This window comes from Octopus bimaculoides, chromosome 11, assembly GCF_001194135.2.
Source record: "Octopus bimaculoides isolate UCB-OBI-ISO-001 chromosome 11, ASM119413v2, whole genome shotgun sequence".
Lineage (NCBI taxonomy): Eukaryota > Metazoa > Mollusca > Cephalopoda > Octopoda > Octopodidae > Octopus > Octopus bimaculoides.
In genome coordinates, this window is record NC_068991.1 from 84,323 (window position 1) to 105,663 (window position 21,341).

At 37.5% G+C, this 21,341-nt stretch overlaps 2 protein-coding genes across 2 annotated transcripts in view; both read right to left on the reverse strand.

Moving 5' to 3' along the window:
* Nucleotides 1-3,257: 3,257 nt before the first annotated feature.
* LOC106881194 (protein zwilch homolog) lies at nt 3,258-5,609 on the reverse strand. The gene has a single exon (XM_014931490.2). The coding sequence runs from the start codon at nt 5,508-5,510 to the stop codon at nt 3,702-3,704; it is 1,809 nt and encodes a 602-aa protein (XP_014786976.1). The 5' UTR covers nt 5,511-5,609; the 3' UTR covers nt 3,258-3,701.
* A 6,283-nt stretch (nt 5,610-11,892) lies between these two features.
* The window catches only part of LOC106881203 (uncharacterized), an 18,852-nt gene continuing 9,403 nt past the window's right edge, over nt 11,893-21,341 (reverse strand). Inside the window, exons 8-11 of the mRNA XM_014931505.2 lie at nt 20,785-20,883; nt 19,850-19,957; nt 14,433-17,653; nt 11,893-12,383 (exon numbers count right to left, since the gene is read on the reverse strand). Of these exons, the coding sequence (XP_014786991.2) occupies nt 17,639-17,653; nt 19,850-19,957; nt 20,785-20,883 (222 nt within the window). The 3' untranslated portion in view covers nt 11,893-12,383; nt 14,433-17,638. The remainder of the gene's footprint in view (nt 12,384-14,432; nt 17,654-19,849; nt 19,958-20,784; nt 20,884-21,341) is intronic.

The window sequence follows — 21,341 nt, forward strand, 5'->3', positions numbered from 1 at the left end:
CGTAACTTAGCGGTTCGGCAAAAGAGATCAATAGAATAAGTACTAGGCTTCCAAAGAATAAGTCCTGGGGTCGATTTGCTCGACTAAAGGTGGTGCTCCAGCATGGCCACAGTCAAAAGACTGAAACAAGTAAAAGAGTAATACATATGCATACATATATATATACACATATATGTACATACATATATGTTCACATACATATACATATATATACACACACACACATATATATACATATATATATCATCAGGTGGTGCTATTAAGTTAGACATGGCCTGGACCAATCTTTGGTCGAAACATATCTAAGTTTTTTATCTAAGTTTATGCATATATATTTATATTTAAGAGAGGAATATGTTCGCATGGATGATGGTTCACTTGCATTAAACAAGGCTGCAAATAGAGAGGTTTGGAGATGCCACTATGAAAGGTTGTTAAATAAAGAAAATGAATGGGAGAAAGAGAGTCTGCCGAATGCCAACCCAACAGAGGGACCAGCTATCTGAATTGACAGTACCTTGGTAGATAAGGCAATTAAGGGCATGAAGACAGGGAAAGCCCCCGACCCATCAGGAATCACCGCAGAGATGCTCAAACTATCTGGCAGTGTTTGCTATAGCCTAGTTACCCGTATAGTCAACCAGGTGATACATGAAGGAGTCATACCCAATGACTGGTGTAGCAGCACCATAGTCAACTGCTACAAAGGTAAAGGTGACGTATTAAATAGGAATAATTACAGAGGTATCAAGTTGTTGGATCAGGTAATGAAAGTCACGGAGAGGGTCATAGCCCAATTAATTGGAGAGAAAGTCATCCTGGATTAGATGCAGTTTGGGTTCGTGTCAAGTAAGAGCACCACTGATGCTATATTTCTGGTAAGACAGCTGCAGGAGAAATACCTAGCCAAAGATAAACCTCTGTACCTGGCTTTCGTTGACATGGAGAAAGCCTTTGACAGGGTCCCCTGATCCCTTACCTGGTGGTCAATGAGGAAACTAGGGATAAATGAATGGTTAGTGAGAGCTGTCCAAGCCATGTACAGGGATGCTGTCAGTAAGGTGAGGGTAGGCAACGAGTACAGTGAAGAATTCTGGGTAGGGGTACCCCAAAGATCTGTTCTCAGCCCCCTCATATTCATCATAATCCTCCTGGCAATAACACAGGAATTCAAGACAGGATGCTCCTGGGAGCTCCTCTATGCTGATGCCCTTGCTTTAATTGCTGAGTCATTATCAGAACTAGAGAAGTTTTAGGTGTGGAAGCAAGGATTAGAATTGAAGGGCCTTAGAGTCAACCTAGCTAAAACCAAAGTCTTAATAAGTAGGAAGGCAGACAAACCACGAATCCCTTCAGGCAGATGGCCCTGCTTGATGTGTACAAAAGGCATAGGTAGAAACTCCATAAGATGTACCCAGTGTAAGCCATGGACACACAAGAGGTGTAGTAATATCAAAGGAAGGCTAACTGGGAAGATAGTTTTTGTATGTGGCAGATGCTCAGGAGTAATAAACACTGAAAATGTGCAGAGAACAACTTGTGTCACATTCCAGGGAGAAAAACTAGAAGTAGTTGATAGCTTCCGTTACCTAGGTGACCAAGTCAGTAGCAGGGGAGGGTGCACTGAAAGTGTAGCTGCTAGAATAAGAAAAGCCTGGGCAAAGTTCAGAGAGCTCCTACCTCTGCTCTGCTGGTGACAAAGGGTCTATCGCTCAGATTAAAAGGTAGAGACTGTGGCGCGTGTCTACGAACAGCCATGCTACATGGCAGTAAAACATGAGCCGTGACTACTGAGGACATGCATAAGCTCGCAAGGAATGAAGCCAGTATGCTCTGATGGATGTGTAATGTCAGCGTGCATACTAGACAGAGTGTAAGCGCCCTGAGAGAAAAGTTGGACTTAAAAAGCCTCAGATGTGGTGTTCAAGAGAGACAACTGCACTGGTATGGTCATGTGTTGCGAATGGATGAGGATAACTGTGTGAAAAAGTGTCACACCCTAGCAGTTGCTTGAGAAGACCCATCAAGTCAAGTGAGACCGTAACCCATGACCTATGCCACTTATGAGTACCCTTAATTCATTGTACAATAAACCTTGCTTGCGAAGACCTGTTGAGGTAAGTGAAATCGAAATCACTGATGTGGCCAATGACAGTACCACCTGATTGGCACCCGTGCCTGTGGAATGTTAAAAGCACCATCCAAGCATGATCGTTGCCAGCGATATATATATATATATATATATATATATATATATATATATATATATATATACACATACATACATACAATATTAGATATGTACATATATACACAAGGGTACTACATGAGTACCTATATCGCTAAAGATAGAAGTCAAAAAATACTTCTGAACCACCGAATAGTCACAAATCTATTACAGACATGAGAGGCAAAAATATCAGTGAACAATAACCCTAATCTTAACCCAGTAGAGGTAAGACATTATTATTGTTCACTGATATTTTTGCCTCTCATGTCTGTAATAGATTTGTGACTATTCGGTGGTTCAGAAGTATTTTTTTACTTCTATCTTTAGCGATATAGGTACTCATGTAGTACCCTTGTGTATATATGTACATATCTAATATTGTATGTATATATTTTATTAATATGCCTGTACGGCCGCTAATTCGCTTGCCACTTGTGATGGTATTTTAATAATACCATCCCTATATTTATTTATACATATATACATATATATATATATATATATATATATATATATATATATATATATATATATATATATATATATATATATATATATATATGTATGTATATATATATATATACATACTTATATGTATGTACATACCTATATGTATGTACATATATATATATATATATATACATACCTATATGTATGTACATATATACACACACACACACACACATACATATATATACAAGTGGCAGGAATGCTGGGGCCAGTGTATTGCTGAGCAAGGTGACTATTTCGAAGGAGATGATGTTAAAACTTAAGTAAATAAGTTATTTTTCATTAAACATGACTAGTCTGAAAACTTTATATATACACAAACACACAGACATATATATCCTTTAATGGTAGGGTACTGTTACTATGGTATCAATGAATTATTCATCTCCCAATTTGATGTTGATCATTCACTTTTAGTTTTTGACTAATGTGTGAATGTCTTTATATTCAGTGAGTAATGCCAATATACATATGAACATTAATTCAAATTTTATAAATTATTTATAAACACAGTGTATTCAATAATCATTTAATTACAGGTTTATTATATAGTATTTACCACAAATGTCATATTTAAAAACAGCTTCATAGGTCTATGGTATGTTAGCAGAGGACAGGGATTCCTTACTTCAACATAGATATCTTTTCACACAAATAAAGAAAAATATAGAGATGAAGTGGAAAATGATCTAGCACAAGACACACACATCCAAATGGAGAAAGAAAAAGATGGAGTAGAGGGATACATGTAATCACACAATACTTTTCTAAATAGTATTACTAACACATTTAAGTTTCTTGTAGAATTCCCAAAGATATGATCCTTTAAATGCATAATATAATTTCTTTAAAGTCTTTTTGTGTGTAGGTAAAGGAGAAAAATTATTTTCAGTTTGAACATTGAGAAGTCATTGAGAGGTTGGGGAGGGTCACTTAACGTGAACCAAACACAGTAAATTGTTCATAAGGACATGCTGTGTTGTTCTACTTTTACAGTGTAGTAACTCGGCTCATCAAGATAGTTATTGGACACCGAAACGTGGTCAATTGGTAACACACTGAAGAAGGAGATTGTCATCTGCTCGGAAGAATCTTTCACATTTTCAAATATTGTTTTCCAAAAATATGGTTGGGACTTGTCCAGGAAACTGTTGATACAGGAAACAGGAACAGAAAATTCAAAAGTCTGTTTACTTTCTAGTGGGTTACTGGTGAAATGCTTTAATGTAGTCAAAGCTGTAGAACTCAAAGTGGAGTGAGGCAGTTTAAGATATACGTCAAGTAAGGTGACCAACTCATAAACAATGTGTAGTTTTTCTAATCGTGACATTCTCTCTTGGATATTCCAGGCACGGTCAGTGTAGAACTGTAGTTGGTCAAGTGTTGCAAGTTCGTTGGACACCAACATACTGATGTAGTCATTACATAGTTTCTCAACACCTATATCAATCAGTAGCTTCAATGGTACATAACCTTCCATGTCTGGGGTGTCCATACTGTTCATGTAGGAGCTGCGCACCAGTTCAGCAATACGAGTCTTGTTAGTCTTGTGCACCAATGGTTGTATGTTTTTACACTGTAGTTCATCAAACATGAAGTTTAGACAGTCAATAAGCTCTTCATAGCTGTGACAATTCATTAAAACATTCCAAACTCTATCAGAAAAGTCCTGATCTTTTCGATTAAACATAGGTATTTTGTGAGGAATTTCTTCATTATTCTCATTTTCATTGAAGTTATCATCAATGTCAGCATCACCAAGCTTTAAGTGTTCAAAAAGATTCTTCAAATCGTCAATAACAGATGTACTTTCAGATTCTGGCATCAACCAATTGACTTTACCTTTAGAAAGTCCCTCAAAAAATCCTCGCAGAGTTGAGAACTCTTGGAATTTTTTATAAGTTGGTCCCGTTTTATCTCCAGGCACAATTTTAACCTTGACAGTAACCCTAGCTTCAGGTGAAGGTTTATCCAAGTATTTCATGGATTTATTCCATTCTGCTTCGAGAATTATTTTACTCGTCTCTTCACTTTGATCATTATTCGAGGCAGTACTACTGTCAAACACATGATATTCTGCTCTGTTGTGGAGTTGGCGCATGTTTTCAGGAAAAGCATCAGAAGTGGAAGAAATGGAGGAAAGATTGTTAGTTGTTTGTGCAACAGTTATTCTGGAGTACAACAACATGTTGTTGCTATCAACATCGACTTCAGGTGAGACATAAACAAATGCTGTGTTTAGCAAATCTTCTCCATTGCAATACACCAAAATCGGAATCCGTTCTTCTTTGCTAACAGAATATTTGGGCGACAACATAAGAGAGCAGAAAACAGACAAGACACGTTTAGAATATGAAAGACTAATGGGAAGAAACGAACTTTGGTTCTTTACATACACAGATTTCAAAGGAGAGACAACGACACGATTCAGATCGGCATATTCTTTCATTTCCAAAGGCGAACCTTCATATAAACTATTATTGTCGTCAGAAATATCACTCTTCTGAGAAAGGACATCAGATAGATTGCTTTCATATGAGTTGTTACGAGTTTTCACAGTGGCATTGTCTTTTCTTCCGAGACAAACCACAATAAACGGCAGAGTAAAAGAAAAGATGTTCTGCAAAATATCCAAATCGCCAAACAATGACACATCACGAACAATATATAACATCGTATCTTGAAACTTGATGACATTATTATTGGTCGTGGGGCTTTTGAAAAGCTTGCCGAGACATTCCTGAAATTGAGGAATTAATTTAATATCCATATTTACCTTAAAATATTTTAATTAAATAAATCTCGGTTCTCAGTTAAACTCAGCTGTTAAATAAACCGCCACAAATGAAGGTTAGTTACAAAAACAAAAATAGTGAATTGGGTGAGACTGTCTTTCTGTCTCTCCTTCACACACACATATATATATATATATATATATATATATATATATATATATATGTATGTATGTATGTGTGAAGGAGAGACAGAAAGACAGTCTCACCCAGTCTCACTTAATATATATATATTAAGTGAAAATAATTTTTTTAAATGAAAGCTAAGAAAATGATAAAAATGACGGTAATTACGTTTCAGCATTTCCATTTTAGTCTTTATATGAAACCCACGTAATAACTGTCTCAAATAAACGAAGTCGTCGTTTGCAGTTTCGCACCTTTCCTCCGTTTTAGATGTCGCAGATTACTAATATGCCTCCCCCCAAAAAAGTTTAACCGCCCCCTCACTACCACCACTCCCCCCACTAAAATTTTGAACTTTTTCGAAATTTTCTTTTCCCTATGATTTAGATTCCGAATCTTGCAAGAAACCACGTTTTCAAATTGTTAAATTCATTAAGCAGATAGATAGGTGTATAAAGAGATAGAGAGATATGGATGTCTTCCTGTGGTTAAAAACAACAGTAACACCGTCTTCTGTAGGACCACCACATTTAGTTGACAAATATATTTTATGAATAAAGGGACAGGGAATAAATAGATAGACAAATGAATAAAAGGATGAAAAAGTTTCAAAATTTAAAATTGGGGGCGGGGGTGAAATTTGAGCCCCTAATTAAACTTTATAATATTAATGATTAAGCATTAATGTTTGTTTCTCATCAATTGGTGTATATTTAATTGACATGAAATTATTATTTACGGCAAACACGAGTAAAACGCAAATTCTTTTCACTCTAATGTTTTTGTCTATATTTAATTTCGATTTGCTAAGATCTCTTTAAAGTAAACAAAATCAAAAATTTAAACTGGGAGGCGATTTTTTTTTCTTTGCATATTCTTTATCTTCGACATCTTAAAGGTAGGAATCTGAAAATTTTTTTGCAAAAAAATGCATTTTTCAAGGCGAGGTGCGATGCTGCATTATCCCCGTCGTTTGACCTGCTAAAAAAAGCAGCCAAATTGTAATTTTGGAGTTACAAGTGGGAACATCATTAACAAAAAAAAAACAATAGCGGCCGAGGTAAAGAATACGCACACCACCCGTTTTCGGCCTAGAAGGGTGTATTCTTTACCTTCGACCTAATCGTTACTAATTGCATTAATGTTTTTACTTGTCATTAGACTGCAGCCATGCTGGGGCACTTCTTTGAGAAATTTTAGTTGAACTAATCGACCCCAGTATTTATTTTGAAATCTGATATTTAATTTATTCTATGGGTTTTCTTTTGCCAAACCGCTGTTACGGGGACGTAAACGCACCAGCATCTGTCGTCAGTCATTGGTGGGGGTACACATACACATACAGTGGTGAACTGGGTCTGCAAAAATTGGTTGCCAGGAGACTAAGGGAGCCAAACTGCAACTACAGTGCTATCATATATTTATTTTTGTTAAAAGTATTCTTTTCAACTCTCTTCAAACACAGCCAGGTTGAAATAATTAATGCATTCTTTCCCCCCCACCCCCACCACCACATATAGGGATTGTAATGACGCAGGGGCCCACTTGCTATCGGGCAGCTGGCAACCTGGCCAGTCCGCCGCTGCTTATATATATATATACATACATACACGACGGGCTTCTTTCATGTTCTGTTTACCAAACATTTTTTCATACTCAGAATTCCTGAAGCATGGAATAGAAATTCACCAACCGTACACTTGATGACCCCCCCAACCTTTGTTTCCTTTTCTTCTTTTTATTTCTAGTGCACCTGAGCACTATACAACATCATATGCCAAATCCACTCAAAAGGATTTGCTCGGTCCGAAGCTATAATAGAAGACACGCCCAAGGTGACTATGTCAATTTTAAAAAGAAAATATAAGGGAACTGCGACATTTCCACACACACACGCACCTCCCTATAGCCAACTAATTGATAAATCTCCTACACCTTTGTCTAGTAGAGAGAGGAGTTGGATGAGATACTGTTGTGTGAATCCGATAACAAATGAAAAAAAAAAACGGGATGTGAATGGCATACTGCCACGTGCAGTGCCGTAGTGGAGCGTCATAATTTGAAGTCTCCCCCAACTTCCCAATTTGATCTACACTAGCGTGACAGAGAAGCCAGGTCGTACCTGTAATAAACCCAATTCTTAGATATGGATGGGTGCGTTCAACCGTGCGCGAGGCAGCGGGAACAGCAACACCATGGATAGTGTGTGAGTGTAGGGACGCCTAACCTGGACAGATCGGCCGAAAGTGTCAGCGATCGATGTTCAGATGGATCACCAAAGCACACGCTCCGAAAGTAAAGATTCAGCAATTGCTATATAAACTAAATATTAAGTTGTTTTTATTATGTACTGATGTAATAATTTTAGATGTGTTCATAAATTAATAATTTGCCCGTTTAATTTTTCATTTTATGCATTAAATAGATTTAATAAAGCATTTTAAATTTTGCTAAGTAAAATTGAAGTAAATAAATGAATTTTACTCCTGAATAAAAAGTATTTTATAAATTTACCTTATCAAATAGAGCAGTCACTGAATGCGCATGCGCGTAATTAGTATATACAACATATTATGTATCTGTGTAGACGTGTGTGTGTGTAATTGAGTTGATGTGTCTGGCTTGAAGTGGAAGGCTTGTAAAATAGAAAACAGGAGCCAGAGAATGTTTCGTATTTCGGCATTAGGAATCCTTATTATTTGAGGCTGCTGATGTTATTTTTCTTCTTTAATACTTTATTCATTAAATTAAGAATTGATACAAGTTTCACAAAATCCTACATTTTATATTAAAGTATGTTAAATACTGTAAAGACGATTAAAATAGGTCAGAACTGGGTCAATATAAAAATCCTCACCTGATAACGAAAAGAAAAAAAAAAGAACCGCAGCCTGCTGGGTGTTAACAGCTGTGTAGAAAACGAATATGACAAAAAATTTGCGCAAACGAACCTGGGAGGTGGGGAGAGGACTTTCGGAAAATTCACAAGATCTTAAACCCTGTCCTAAAACACTAATTCATAATCGTTAACTGAAAACTTTTATTCACTCTGTGTGTGTGTTGGCGTAGTTGTACGTGATAAATAGCTATGTGTAATTATGTGGTATTTCACTGAATTAGTTCATCATCAGCAGCATCATTGTTTAACGTCCACCTTCCATGCTGGCATGGGTTGGATGGTTTGACAGGCGCTGGTCAGGCAGGGTTTTTACAGCTGGATACTCGCTGCTTCTTCAGAATCACCTGCACCATAACTTTTGAACCAGTGATTTTTTTTTTTTTCAGATTCATGTCTTCGATATTATATCGGAGATTACAATTCCCTCCCCCCCTCCACCAAAAAAAGCTTTTAATTTGAATCCCCCCCACCTACACCCATCCACCCAATTTATTTGCTTTGTTTACAGCTGACAAGACATGCTGTCATGCACCAAATGACAGCTTTCAAATCCTGTTTCCTGATCGGGTGAAAATTATCAAACTTTAAGCCTCTGTAACTTTTTAAAAACATTTTTTCTGGGAAAAGTGAAACAACTCCTGCAATTTAGCTTGGAAGTGTACATTATTGTGCCAAATTTTGAAATTTTTGATAAACTTCAATTTTTGAAATGCTGGTAGCCAAACCAACTAGACCCATTATAGAACCATTAAAAGTTAGTGTCAAACATACAATGAAGTTGATTCAACTTTGCTTTTATGGCATTATCTACCTCCTTGCTCCATCACTATGTCACTCCTGGCCAAGCTGGGATTCTGAACCCTCCGTAGATTATCCTACAGGAACTTCCAATTCTCCTCTAAGGTATATGTCTCCATTTCTTCCTCTCTCATCGGAAGCTTTCATTAAGAAATCTCTCAATGTTTGTCTATTTGTTGGGTCTTTGAGTTTCCATACTCTTCTTTTCCAGATTGGTTTCTTTCTCTGAGTCTTTCTAGCTCTAATTCTGAAGTCGCTAACTTGTAACCTATGTTGGGTTGTACACTCTTCACCTGAGAAAGATTTTGTATTTGCAAGCATCTGTCAATCTCATTGTCTGGGGGGAGGGGGGCTAGTCAATCTGGCTTATGCGCCCATCAGACTGATAAGTGATGAGGTGGTGGGCTGGTTTTTTGAAGTTAGTGTTGCAGATTGTGAGATTATTTGCATCCCAGAACTCCAGCAGTCTTGTTTCCTCCTCATTCCTAGGGCCAAAACCATAGCCACCATGCACTCCCTAGAATCCATGGGGGTGCTGTCCAACATGTCCATTGAAGTCACCAGCCACAATAATGAAGTCTCTGTTATTTGTTGTGAGGTACTCTGCAAAAGGACCTCATAGAATCGGTCCCTCTGCTCGTCAGCCAGCCCAGACTGAGGAGCATAAGCAGAGATAAGTGTAACTGTTAATTTACCAGTGATAAGTCTCATCTTAATTACCCTCTCACATACTCTGACTACCTCAATTACCTTACCTACCTACTTTTCTGCTAACAATATGCCTACACCACCCACTTCATCACTCCTGCTTTCCCAGAAGAATTTGAATCTCTGTGCCTTACAGACTTATTATTCATACAAAAAAAAGATACATGTAATATAATGTCTCTCTCTCTTGGTGACAGTGTTATTGTTGAATTCTGTTTCTTGGTGAAACTTAGTCTAATAGGATTTTTTGAAGTTTGTAAAAGTGGATTTTGCTTTCTTGACTGCGATGTGAGTGTTTTATGATAATAACTGCTGTTGAAGGGTTGTTTACCAAGACAGTGGTAGTTGGACGTGTGGACTAGAAGGTAATGTCCTGGGAAGAGTTGTCATAGGTTTGTGTGTGTGTGTATGTGTGTGTGGATTGTTTAGGATATAAAGGGCAGTTATCTGTGATGCTATTATGTCACTTCTTGTTATCTGTGCTATTTGAAAAGCAAATGTTTAATAAAATGAAATCTTCCAATGATGTTTTGTGTGTTTGGGTGTGCAACTTAGAGGAGAGCCAGGTGCATCAGGTGGGAATGGATATTGTGCTAGTTATCAATCATATTCCTGATTTTATTGTTGTTGTAATGTAAATATTTCTGTCCAGGTTTTCAGAACTTCCTTGATTTATCTTCACTGGACATTTCTTTCTGTTCAACAGCAAAAAATATTTGTGGTCTGCCCTTACTCACTTCTTCATAACAGGCTTGTATGTCTACAAAGTACATCTACTCATATCATTATGGTTCTAAAATCTTTCTTTGATTCAACAGATTATCATCTATACTCTGTCCATTACAACTAAACCTAATTCTTGATAATTTTAGTTTGTAAAAATATTTCTGTTGATTTCTGATGGTAAAAAAAAATGATGACGCTCAAATTATTTTCTTCATTGTATGTGGGAAGAGGAGGGGGTACAATTAAATAGTGGTACAGGAGTGAGTGTAGTGCTGTGTAGTTGTAGTGTGTAGTGGTGATTAACTCTGCCTATTCAGCTACAAGTTGATAACTCCAAAACTGAAACACTGTTTGGCTGTGATGACTTCTAGAACTACGTCTTAGCTTTTGGCAATGCATTCTACAAAAATACTCAACAAATATCAATTGATTGCTGGTCTTCATCTTGGAAGTACTTTCTCAATGCTTTCTGAGTTGACATAAAAGAAAATTGCTTCTACTGGTGACAAAGATATTCCTCTTCTTCCAAAACACTTTCAACATATTCATGTTAAATAAGGGCAACCATAAACTTATATATTTCTTTATTGAGTTCCTTGATGTGCAAGTAATGAGGAGAAAGAGAGATACGAGGTTCTACTGGCAGTTCACTGATGTAGCCACATGCTAGATGTTGTAGTCTTTCCTCAAACTATGACACCAGTAATCACACCCACCACCATCATCCTCAATATTTTACGTTCACTTTCCATGTTGGCATGGGTCGGACAGCTTGACAGGGGCCATATGAGGTTCCATAGTCTGTTTTGGCTTGGTTTCTATAGCTGGATGCCCTTCCTAAAACCAATCACTTTACAACCTCTTTTAGTCACCTTTTACAATATGAAGACGAAATATTGAGTCTATTCTTTGACATGCCAGTTCCCACGAAACACTAGAGCAACGTAAAATGAAATGTTTTGCTCAAGAAGACAGCACACTACCCAATCCAGGAAATGAACACACAATCTGACGGTCATGAAAGCAACACACTAACTACTTGATCACATACTTTAACAGAATAGAAAGAAAAAAAAATTTTTTTTTTAAACCTGAGATGCAGAAAAGGTTTTAAATGTATGAGAACATAGTTTTATTCCTCCATATGATACATGGAACAATATTGATAAAGTTAGTTGAGGAAATATAAGCACTGGTAGAGTACTCTCAGTGAGAGTACTCAGTTCAATAAGAGTATAACAATATACGAAACATTTGAACACCTACCATCAGACATGAAATAATATCTAATATTGTCATTTCACTTTTCAACAGTAGAGGACATTGCAGTGAAGTATATCACAAGAAACACTTGAATACGATTTATTGGAGTATAACACACAGTAAGGAATTCAAGTACATTAAAGCCAACCCTGGTGAATACCACATCCCAGCCTGGTGTCTACCTCATCTGACTGTAGATGAGATCCAGTGATTGGTTGGTTTTCTCCACATTGTTATTGTCTCAGGACTGATTTCGAAATTTTTCAATTTCATTCACCATAAAACTGATGGAGTCTGAAGGTTGCTTATATGCCACATTCATTACCAACTCCTGAATAGAACAAAGAGAAAGAAAATTCATTTAATACGAAAACAGCCAAACGAAATTGAAGCAATCATTCATTTCTCACAATTTATTAATATGCATTGTGTATGTTCTATGAGTACATGTGTGGTCACACAGTTTAGGAGTTCACAATCAATCATCGGGTTCGTTGTTTGATACTATCAAGTAGCACCAGTGTCTTTAACCATAACTTGAGGAAGCTTTGTGAGTAAAATTGTGTAGAAGGAAACTGTTGGAGAACCAATGGATGGGTTGTAGTTGTGTGACACAGCTAGCCTTATCATACATAGTGCCAAATGATTCTTCCTGAGTATTACATAAAAGATGCAAGTGTTAGTGGAATACCCAACTACTAACACTATAATTCAATCAAGAGGAAGTTTAGCTGATTGAACAACTGAATTTCCATCATTAAAACCAATATAAGATCTATTGTGTCATGGCTGTGTGCTACAGAGCAGAAATAAGAAAAGCTTTCACTCCTCGTGGCTTTAATTTTCAGCTGAAGTCAGGGAGAGAAGAAGAAGCTCAATGAGGTTTACTTGCTTCCAACATAATGTGGAACTTGTTATTATGTGATATTCTTTTACTGGTTCCAAATACTGGACTGCTCGGTGGAGCACTATTCATTCCATTATGACACACCTGAGAGAAGGTGGCCCTCAAGCTATTCAACATTAGGGAGGCCTCCAGAAGTATGTACCGGCTATCATCCAGGCTGGTTAATACTTCTTTCCTTTGCTGGAGTATCTCTTGAAATGAGTCCCCATGGTTTGGAGCATCTGGAGTACATATTACTATTTTCATCTGCTTAAAGTGTACCATCAGAGTGTCAAAGACTAAGTTTGAGTGTGACAGCAGGACCACAGGTGTGACATCTTCTCAGGTGTACATTGCTACTCCACCACGAGTTGTGTATCTGAGCATCTGATATGGCCATGTTCAGCTGTGTTTCTGTTAGTGCCATGCACAATAATGCTTGATTACATATCACTAAGTCTCTCAGTTACTGGGTTTTGCATTGGTGAGACATTATGAGGGCTCTTGCAGTTCAGAAGGAATACTGGTGTGACATACGGGGTGCCGGGAGTGGCCACTGCCCTGACATGTGTAGATGTATTAGAGGTGGCCACCTTGGTTCCTTTGTTGTTTGAAGTAGTCTTAAGTGCTGGTATGTGTTTCTTAGACTTGATGTCTGGTGAAGCCATGTCAGCTGCCTTACAATCCTCTATACAACCTCCAAAAAAGCTCATTGTTCAGCAGCTACTCTCTGGACTGCATCCACGGTTTGTTGCCTCTTAGGAGCAGTGCATGTGCCATCCAAACATTCCCATTGCATCTTGTGACCTGACCCTGTGTTGTTAGCAGCCATTCTTCCTGGTCTTCAGGTGAGTGAAACAAGAATCGCTCACATAGGATTTTGGATGAGTAAATCTACAGCCTATTCCAATGTCCCCACGCCAGCAGGCACCTTTTATTCCCCTTTCAGTGAATCCATAAATTGGTGCATTATAAACATCAAAATGTTATTAGTCCATTGACAGTTTTGGTTCAAGGCTATACTGTTGTAGAGAATGACATGGAATATAGACAGTTTAGCGTTATTTGTTATAAACAAAAAATATTATGATAGATTTAGGATTTGCTAAAATTCTAGGATGGAGAGTTACATTTATAATTTGTTTTCTAGGGAGTGTTTGAAATAGTATGAATGCAAAAAGAAAATACACACACGCACGCACACGCATACAGACACACAGAGACTAACATAGACAAACAGAATTAACATATGGCAAAGTAGGGTTTTCCATTAACAAGTAAAATCTTTTGATGGAATTCATGGTTTCTATCGACCAGGTTTCATTGACATGACTTGACTATGGTAAAAGATATTTGCCCAAGATGTTACACCAGAATTGAACTTAACTTTGTGAAACAAGCATCTTAAGCACTCAGTTAAACGTATCTTGAAAAACGCCAGAAACACAGAGAAAGACAGACAGAGAATGAGGTGGGGTGGGAAAGACACCTTACCTGAAAAAGCGAGAACAAATTATGCTTATATAAATATCTGTTGGCTTTTTCAAACGGATTTTCTGTCGTGGGAACGGTGTTGCGGACGTAAGTTGATTTAGCAGCGCTATCATTGCTCGACATCTCTATTAACCTGTCATCAAATTCGATCCTTTGTCCTCCTGCACTACTGCTAGTTTCTGTTCTATTTACGGACCATGTTTTGTCGTTATCAGCTCCGTGTTGCAGTGTCTCTGGTTCATAAGAAGACTGCTTCAAGTCACCTTCGTCAGCCATGATTGAAATAATCGATTGGGTAACCAGGTAACCAATGAAAGCGCTTCCTTAGTAACGGAAACAATAACAAAGATCAACATGGTAGAAATAGGGTACTATTCAACAAAAAAAAAAATATTTACTTTGTTTAAAAAAAAACCCTCATACATGATTTGCGCATACGCGCTAGATAGTCGTTGTAGGAACGACGAGTCACGACTAGCTAGCGCGGATGCGCGCACCGGGACCACTCTTCTTGAATAGTACCAGAAATAGCAGTTAGATCTTCCCCAAAACGGGAAAGGCACACTGGATATTGTAGAACTCGATACATTCTAAGGTGATATCAAATGTAAACATCGCGGGCCGAGGTTCGAGACTAGCGCATGCCATTTATAGTAGACTAGACTACCAGTGACCCGTTGGGTCACCGGGAAAGTTTGAGTTTCCCAGCAACGGTGTTTTGTTTCGTGTTTTTTTTCTTTTCCAGGTTATTTTGCATGCTTTCAACGGACGTGACATCAAAAATCAAGCGTACGTAGCTCCTTTCCTCACAAAAAGGAAATATTTGGCTGCTATTTCTTGCACGCCCTGCTACCACGTAACAGGTATTTCGGGTCCTTTATCGCAAATAGCTGTTACATGGTAGCAGGGTGTGCTAGAAATAGCAGCCAAATCTTTGGCAGTGAGATATGTTGAATGCACTCAAAATAAACCTATAGGAGAAAATTATTTCACACTGAGCTTACGATCGGATCTTGAAAATTAATTTTAAAATCTGTGATTGAGATGGAATAAACCCCCGGATCTTTTACGAAATATTTATGCCAAAAAGAATTTTTGTAATGGTATTCACTTGAAAATAATTTTAAAAACCATTAAAATATTGTCAGTTTAAAGAAAGCTAAAATATTAATACTTATTGTATAAACAACTCGCATTTTTGAAATCTCATTCACTTAAAAATATTTCTAAATGATTAAAATATTGTGTTTCAGAAAAGCGAAAATAGAAACATTTTTTGTTGTCAAGTCATTGTATATCGAAAGGTAAGAGTTGCTTCCCTTCCAGGATCAAGTTAATTTCGGAGACTTTTCCAATTATGCACCATTTTGGGTATTTATACTCTGAAAACCCTTACTATCTTCACAACCCCTTATCCAATTTACACGAAATTTGTTTCATTCCACTCGTATTTACATTTCAGGAGAGAACTAAATTCATAGCATTTTCCCATTATGCACCAGTTTGTCTGAGTAACATTACAAGCAAGTAGGCAAGATTCATTCTGACTTAATGTATTACTAGATTATCAGTGATCTGCTGGGACACCAGGAAACTCTGAGTTCCATACTTTTTTTTGTCACAAGTTGGTGATCCTTTGTGATGTGAAGTGGGAATATTCAACAGTCAGTTCACTACACCCAATGTCACAATTTGTGAGAATATTACCCATGTGATCAACAAAAATCTAACTGATAATGATTTCATGTGGCAAAGGTTCGAGCAAGGATTTATCTTTTGGTATGCTTCTTTCTGAACCTAACCATCAGTGTACCTTGACTACTTGACAGAGAGTCTGGAGAGACAATTGAGAAACAGCAAGATGGCAAACAGATGTGGACAGCTGACCCATGCTGGTAACAACCACAATGAATGATCCCCCACAATATTCAGCAGCTAACTTTTTGACCACGACTACAATTACACCGAGAAGAAGAATAACGATGTTCAAACTCCCTTAACATTTTGTGATTTGCAGTAATGAGTTTTTTGCTTTTAGTGTATGAAAAAAAAAAAAAAATTTCTTTATCAAAAATCCAAATAGATTTCCATTTTCTTTGTACAACGGGTGACTTCTGATGCTAGAAATAGCACTCAACACTAGTAACAAGTGGTAACCCAAATATTTACTCTTTTACTTGTTTCAGTCATTTGACTGTGGCCATGCTGGAGCACCGCCTTTAGTCGAGCAAATCGACCCCAGGACTTGTTCTATAACCTAGTACTTATTTTATCAGTCTCTTTTGCTGAACCGCTAAGTTACGGGGATGTAAACATACCAGTATCGGTTGTCAAGCGATGTTGGAGGGACAAATGCAGACACACAAACATATACACACACATACATATACATACATATATATATATATATATATATATATATATATATACGACATGCTTCTTTCAGTTTCTGTCTACTAAATCAACTCACAAGGCTTTGGTCGGCCCGGGGCAATAGTAGAAGACACTTGCCCAAGGTGCCACGCAGTGGGACTGAACCCGGAACCATGTGGTTGGTAAGCAAGCTACTTACCACACAGCCACTCCTAGAACATTTTCACAGCCAACCCTGAAAGAAGTATATGATGCAGTTTAGAGACAACTTACCAATGACTGTCTGTAGGACACTGCTCACCAACACTTTTGCAAGTTCACATGAAGAGCACCAATACATTTATAAACAACAACAAAAATATTTACTTTTAAACACTACCTTAATTTTTCATGAATGTAATAAACTTTTATTAAAACAAGCAAATTAAAAAATAAAAATTTGAAGGACTAAATGCAGCAGTTATAGTTAGCAGCCCTGTATACAGTGGCATACTGAGAGTAATAAGGGTCCTCAAGCATAACTGTTCACCAGGCCCCTTAGCATTGATATCAAAGAGAGTTAACAACAGCTCAGTCCACCCCTGCCGGTATGTGCATTCAGGAATTCATTTAGAAATAAAAGACATCTGTATTATCAAAATCGATAGTGTTAACATTGATGATGGTCATGATGTTAACATCTGGTAAAAATAATTACAAATATAGTCGTTAATGTATATAATAATAAACAAATGAACAATGATCAACTTCAAGACATGTGTTGAGATTTCCAGCCCAAGGTTTCAATGTTTTTGCTTTCATCTGGGGCCTTCATAGATACCACATGCTTCGTTTTACACAGGAAAATTCTGAAATATCATAAAATATTTAGACTTAATAAATAATTAAGAGCTACAGAAGCAGTATTAATACCAAAAAGAAATCTAGATTTCCAACTTAACACGGATGTTGTGTTAGAAAACGGAATGCTGTGTTAACTTTGAGAGGACCTTTCATATGGACTCATGGTGCATTGAAGCACTTGCTACAGCCCCCAGAACTGCAAGATCCTCCGATTGCACCCTAATATGGGTTTCTCAGTGATGTGCCTGAACAGACACTGAAATTCTATATATAGTTGACAAGAAATTTGGCTGATATTGTGCTGCTGGACATTTTGTCACTGAGGAACCAATAGTAGGATGAAATCAGGTGATCAGGCACTTCCAGCAGCCACAGCAGACAATTCTTGTCTGTCAGCAATATAACTACGAGTACTTTTATACACCATGAGTTCCGATGAGAGATACTCTCAACTTGAATAAAGCAGTATTCTGTGTTCTAATGCAGCTCATATGTCAAGCTGGAGGTCAAGATTATCTATTTAGACTTAATGTTTCATTTTATCAATGTAGTTCCTAAATGTTGCAATATCAAAGAGCTGATTGGTAAAGGAGGGATGACATTGGTGAAATATTGATGTTTCAATCAGATTGAGTGATAGGATATTTCTGTTTCACTTAGATCAATGTAAGAAGTGAAAGGGACATTGATGGGAAGTGCAACAATTTAGACATTATTTCACAAAACACACTAGTGTCTCTTGTGAATGTGTTATGAGACTCCCAAGGTGGGCATTAGTGTATGAACAGAATCAAAAACGTATTCAGTATTAATCTACATTTCTACACATTGACTCCATGAAATCTCATTAATAACAACATACAGAAGATGATTATTATAAAGAAACACCAGAAATTTATTGTTCCAGACAAAACATGGATTATTTAAAAGGAAAGTAAAAACTGAAGAATAGTCATGTTTACAATAACCCTCCCCAACAAACACATAAAAGATGTGTGCATGTACATACACACATATGCTAAATTATGTGTGGGTGGATGTGTTTGAATATCCAAATAGGAGAAAAGTCACTCAATATAGATTATTCAGTCAGATTCATCTTTTTTAGTTGTTTCTGAAGGATTGCATATGGGGAGAAAGTGAATGGCATCAGAATGGATCATCAGATTCAAATGAATGGGCATCTCTTTATTAGCAATAGCTAGAGGAAAAAGTGATTGTAGAAGAGAAACAAAAGTGAGAGAATATGATTGGGATAATAGTGTGGAAGAGGAAACGGTAAAGAAGGAGACTGTGCTACAGGGAGTAATGATGATGGAGCAGTAATGAGAGGGTGTAATAAGAGAGAGATATTCATATCAGCAGCTGACAGTTTGTTGGTGAGAGCATAAGTGATGGTTGTTTTAAAAACGGGCAGTGGTAATGAACTCCCCATTGGGAAGAGGAAGTGGTAACTTGCAGTATTAAAGGGTTAGGGTTAGTTGGTAAGAGAGAGAGAGTGCAAATGAATAGCATCATTATCATCACAACACCATTTTAATGTCTGCTTTTCCATTTTTTGCTTTAGCTAAATGAAATTTGCTTAGATAAATATTCAACAGCCAGGTGCCGTTCCTGTCACCAACCCTCACTTGTTGCCAAGCACTGAGTATTTCCTCATGACCAGACAAGTTATTTGAAAAGTGGAAATGACATCATTTGTAGAATGGTGATGCTCATTTAGGACCATCATGTGACATCAAGATAAGGATATATATACACATAATAGGCTTCTTTCAGTTTCCATCTGCCCTACCCATTCACAAGGCTTTGGTCAGCCCAGGTCTATTACGTAAGAAACTTGCCCAAAGTGACGATCTCGAGTTTGAATGCAAGCAGTATTGTGTGTCTGGGTCGGTTGTTTCATTCTACACACCTCAGTTCCCCTGGCTCTTGAGAGCAATCTCACCCATCACTGCACCCATGTGTGATTAATGAATAATAAAAGACTTTGGTCTTATGTTGTTGGCTGATTCCATCAAGTACGACTTCTCCATAGCAAAGGTAATCAACTTCTCTGCTGTTTTAATATAGAAATAGTTTCATTATTGAGTATTCCCTTCTCTAAATATTGTCATCATGGCAACAATACCAAATTTTTAATAATCTCATAAAAATTTATAATGATACAAAGATTGTCAACAGCAATGATGTTTACTGACCTTTAAGGTTCCTAAAATTTGCTCAGCAGAAGGTCGATCACTTGGAGTCTGACTGCGATAGGTAAACAAGATTTTACCAGTTTGGTCAATGATGAAATCACCACCCATCTAGCAAGAAATAATAAAGTTTAGAATCAAACTGTATCAGGTTTTAATTTTCAGTCAATGCTCTTAATATCACAAGTTGTGTGTCTGTACAAGTAGGGTATACAGTAATCTCTTGACTACTGTGGGTGTTACATTTCAAAACCTCCCACAGAAATAATTCAAATATAAATCCCTATCAACTGCAGAAATCCAGATATACTGAGGAGTTTGCCGTAGAAATTCACAAAAATCCACGATGTACTGAGTGCATGATAGGTGAACCGTGATATACTGAGTGCGCAAGGGGTGGACTGTGATATGATAAGGGACTACTGTATATGGACTTGTGTGGTTCCTGCGATCATTCTTCTCATGTAATTCGCATTGTTTTGCTCAGTCTTTAACATCCAGTCGTAGTCTTAAGTTTATGATGGAAATAGAACTAAAAGTTATGATTTCCATCCTAACTTATAATTTCAGAATAAGTTATCACATTTCATCTCACTCATCATCATCATCGTTTAACGTCAGCTTTTCATGCTGGCATGGGTTGGACGGTGTGACTGAGGGCTGGCAAGCCAGAGGGCTGCACCAGGTTCCAATATGATCTGGCAATGTTTCTACAGCTGGATGCTCTTTCTAATGCCAACCACACCGAGAGTGTAGTGGATGCTTTTTACGTGCCACCGGCATGAGGGCCAGTCAGGTGGTACTGGCATTGGCCACGCTCAAATGGTACTTTTTACATGCCACCGGCATGGGACCAGTCAGCTAGCACTGGCATCAACCATGCTCTAGAAGTGATAATTTAAATGAAATTGAGTGGTTAGACATTAAAATGTCCTTACTTGGTAAATATCTTCATTAAAATCTTTATATGGAGTTGGGATAATCCCATCAGAAGCCATTTCAGAAGCATAATATTGCATGGTCTTCATACAAAACACCTGTAAATAAATAAATTAATATCGTCAATTCCTTGAGATTACAAATTGTACATTTATGGGAGGGAAATATACCTAGGTGGGTTAGGGTTAGAAATTCAAAGAAGGATTCATCATAGTCCTCCAGGCAATAACAGAGGAATTCAAGACAGGATGCCCCTGAGAGCTCCTCTATGCTGATGACCTTGCTCTAACTGCTGAGTCATTATCAGAACTAGAGGAGAAGTTTTAGGTGTGGAAGCAAGGATTAGAATCGAAGGGCTTTAGAGTCAACCTAGCTAAAACCAAAGTCTTAATAAGTAGGAAGGCAGACAAACCACAATCGATCTGTACAAAAGGCATAGGTAGAAACTCCATAAGATGTACCCAGTGTAAGCCATGGACACACAAGAGGTGTAGTAATATCAAAGGAAGGCTAACTGGGAAGATAGTTTTTGTATGTGGCAGATGCTCAGGAGTAA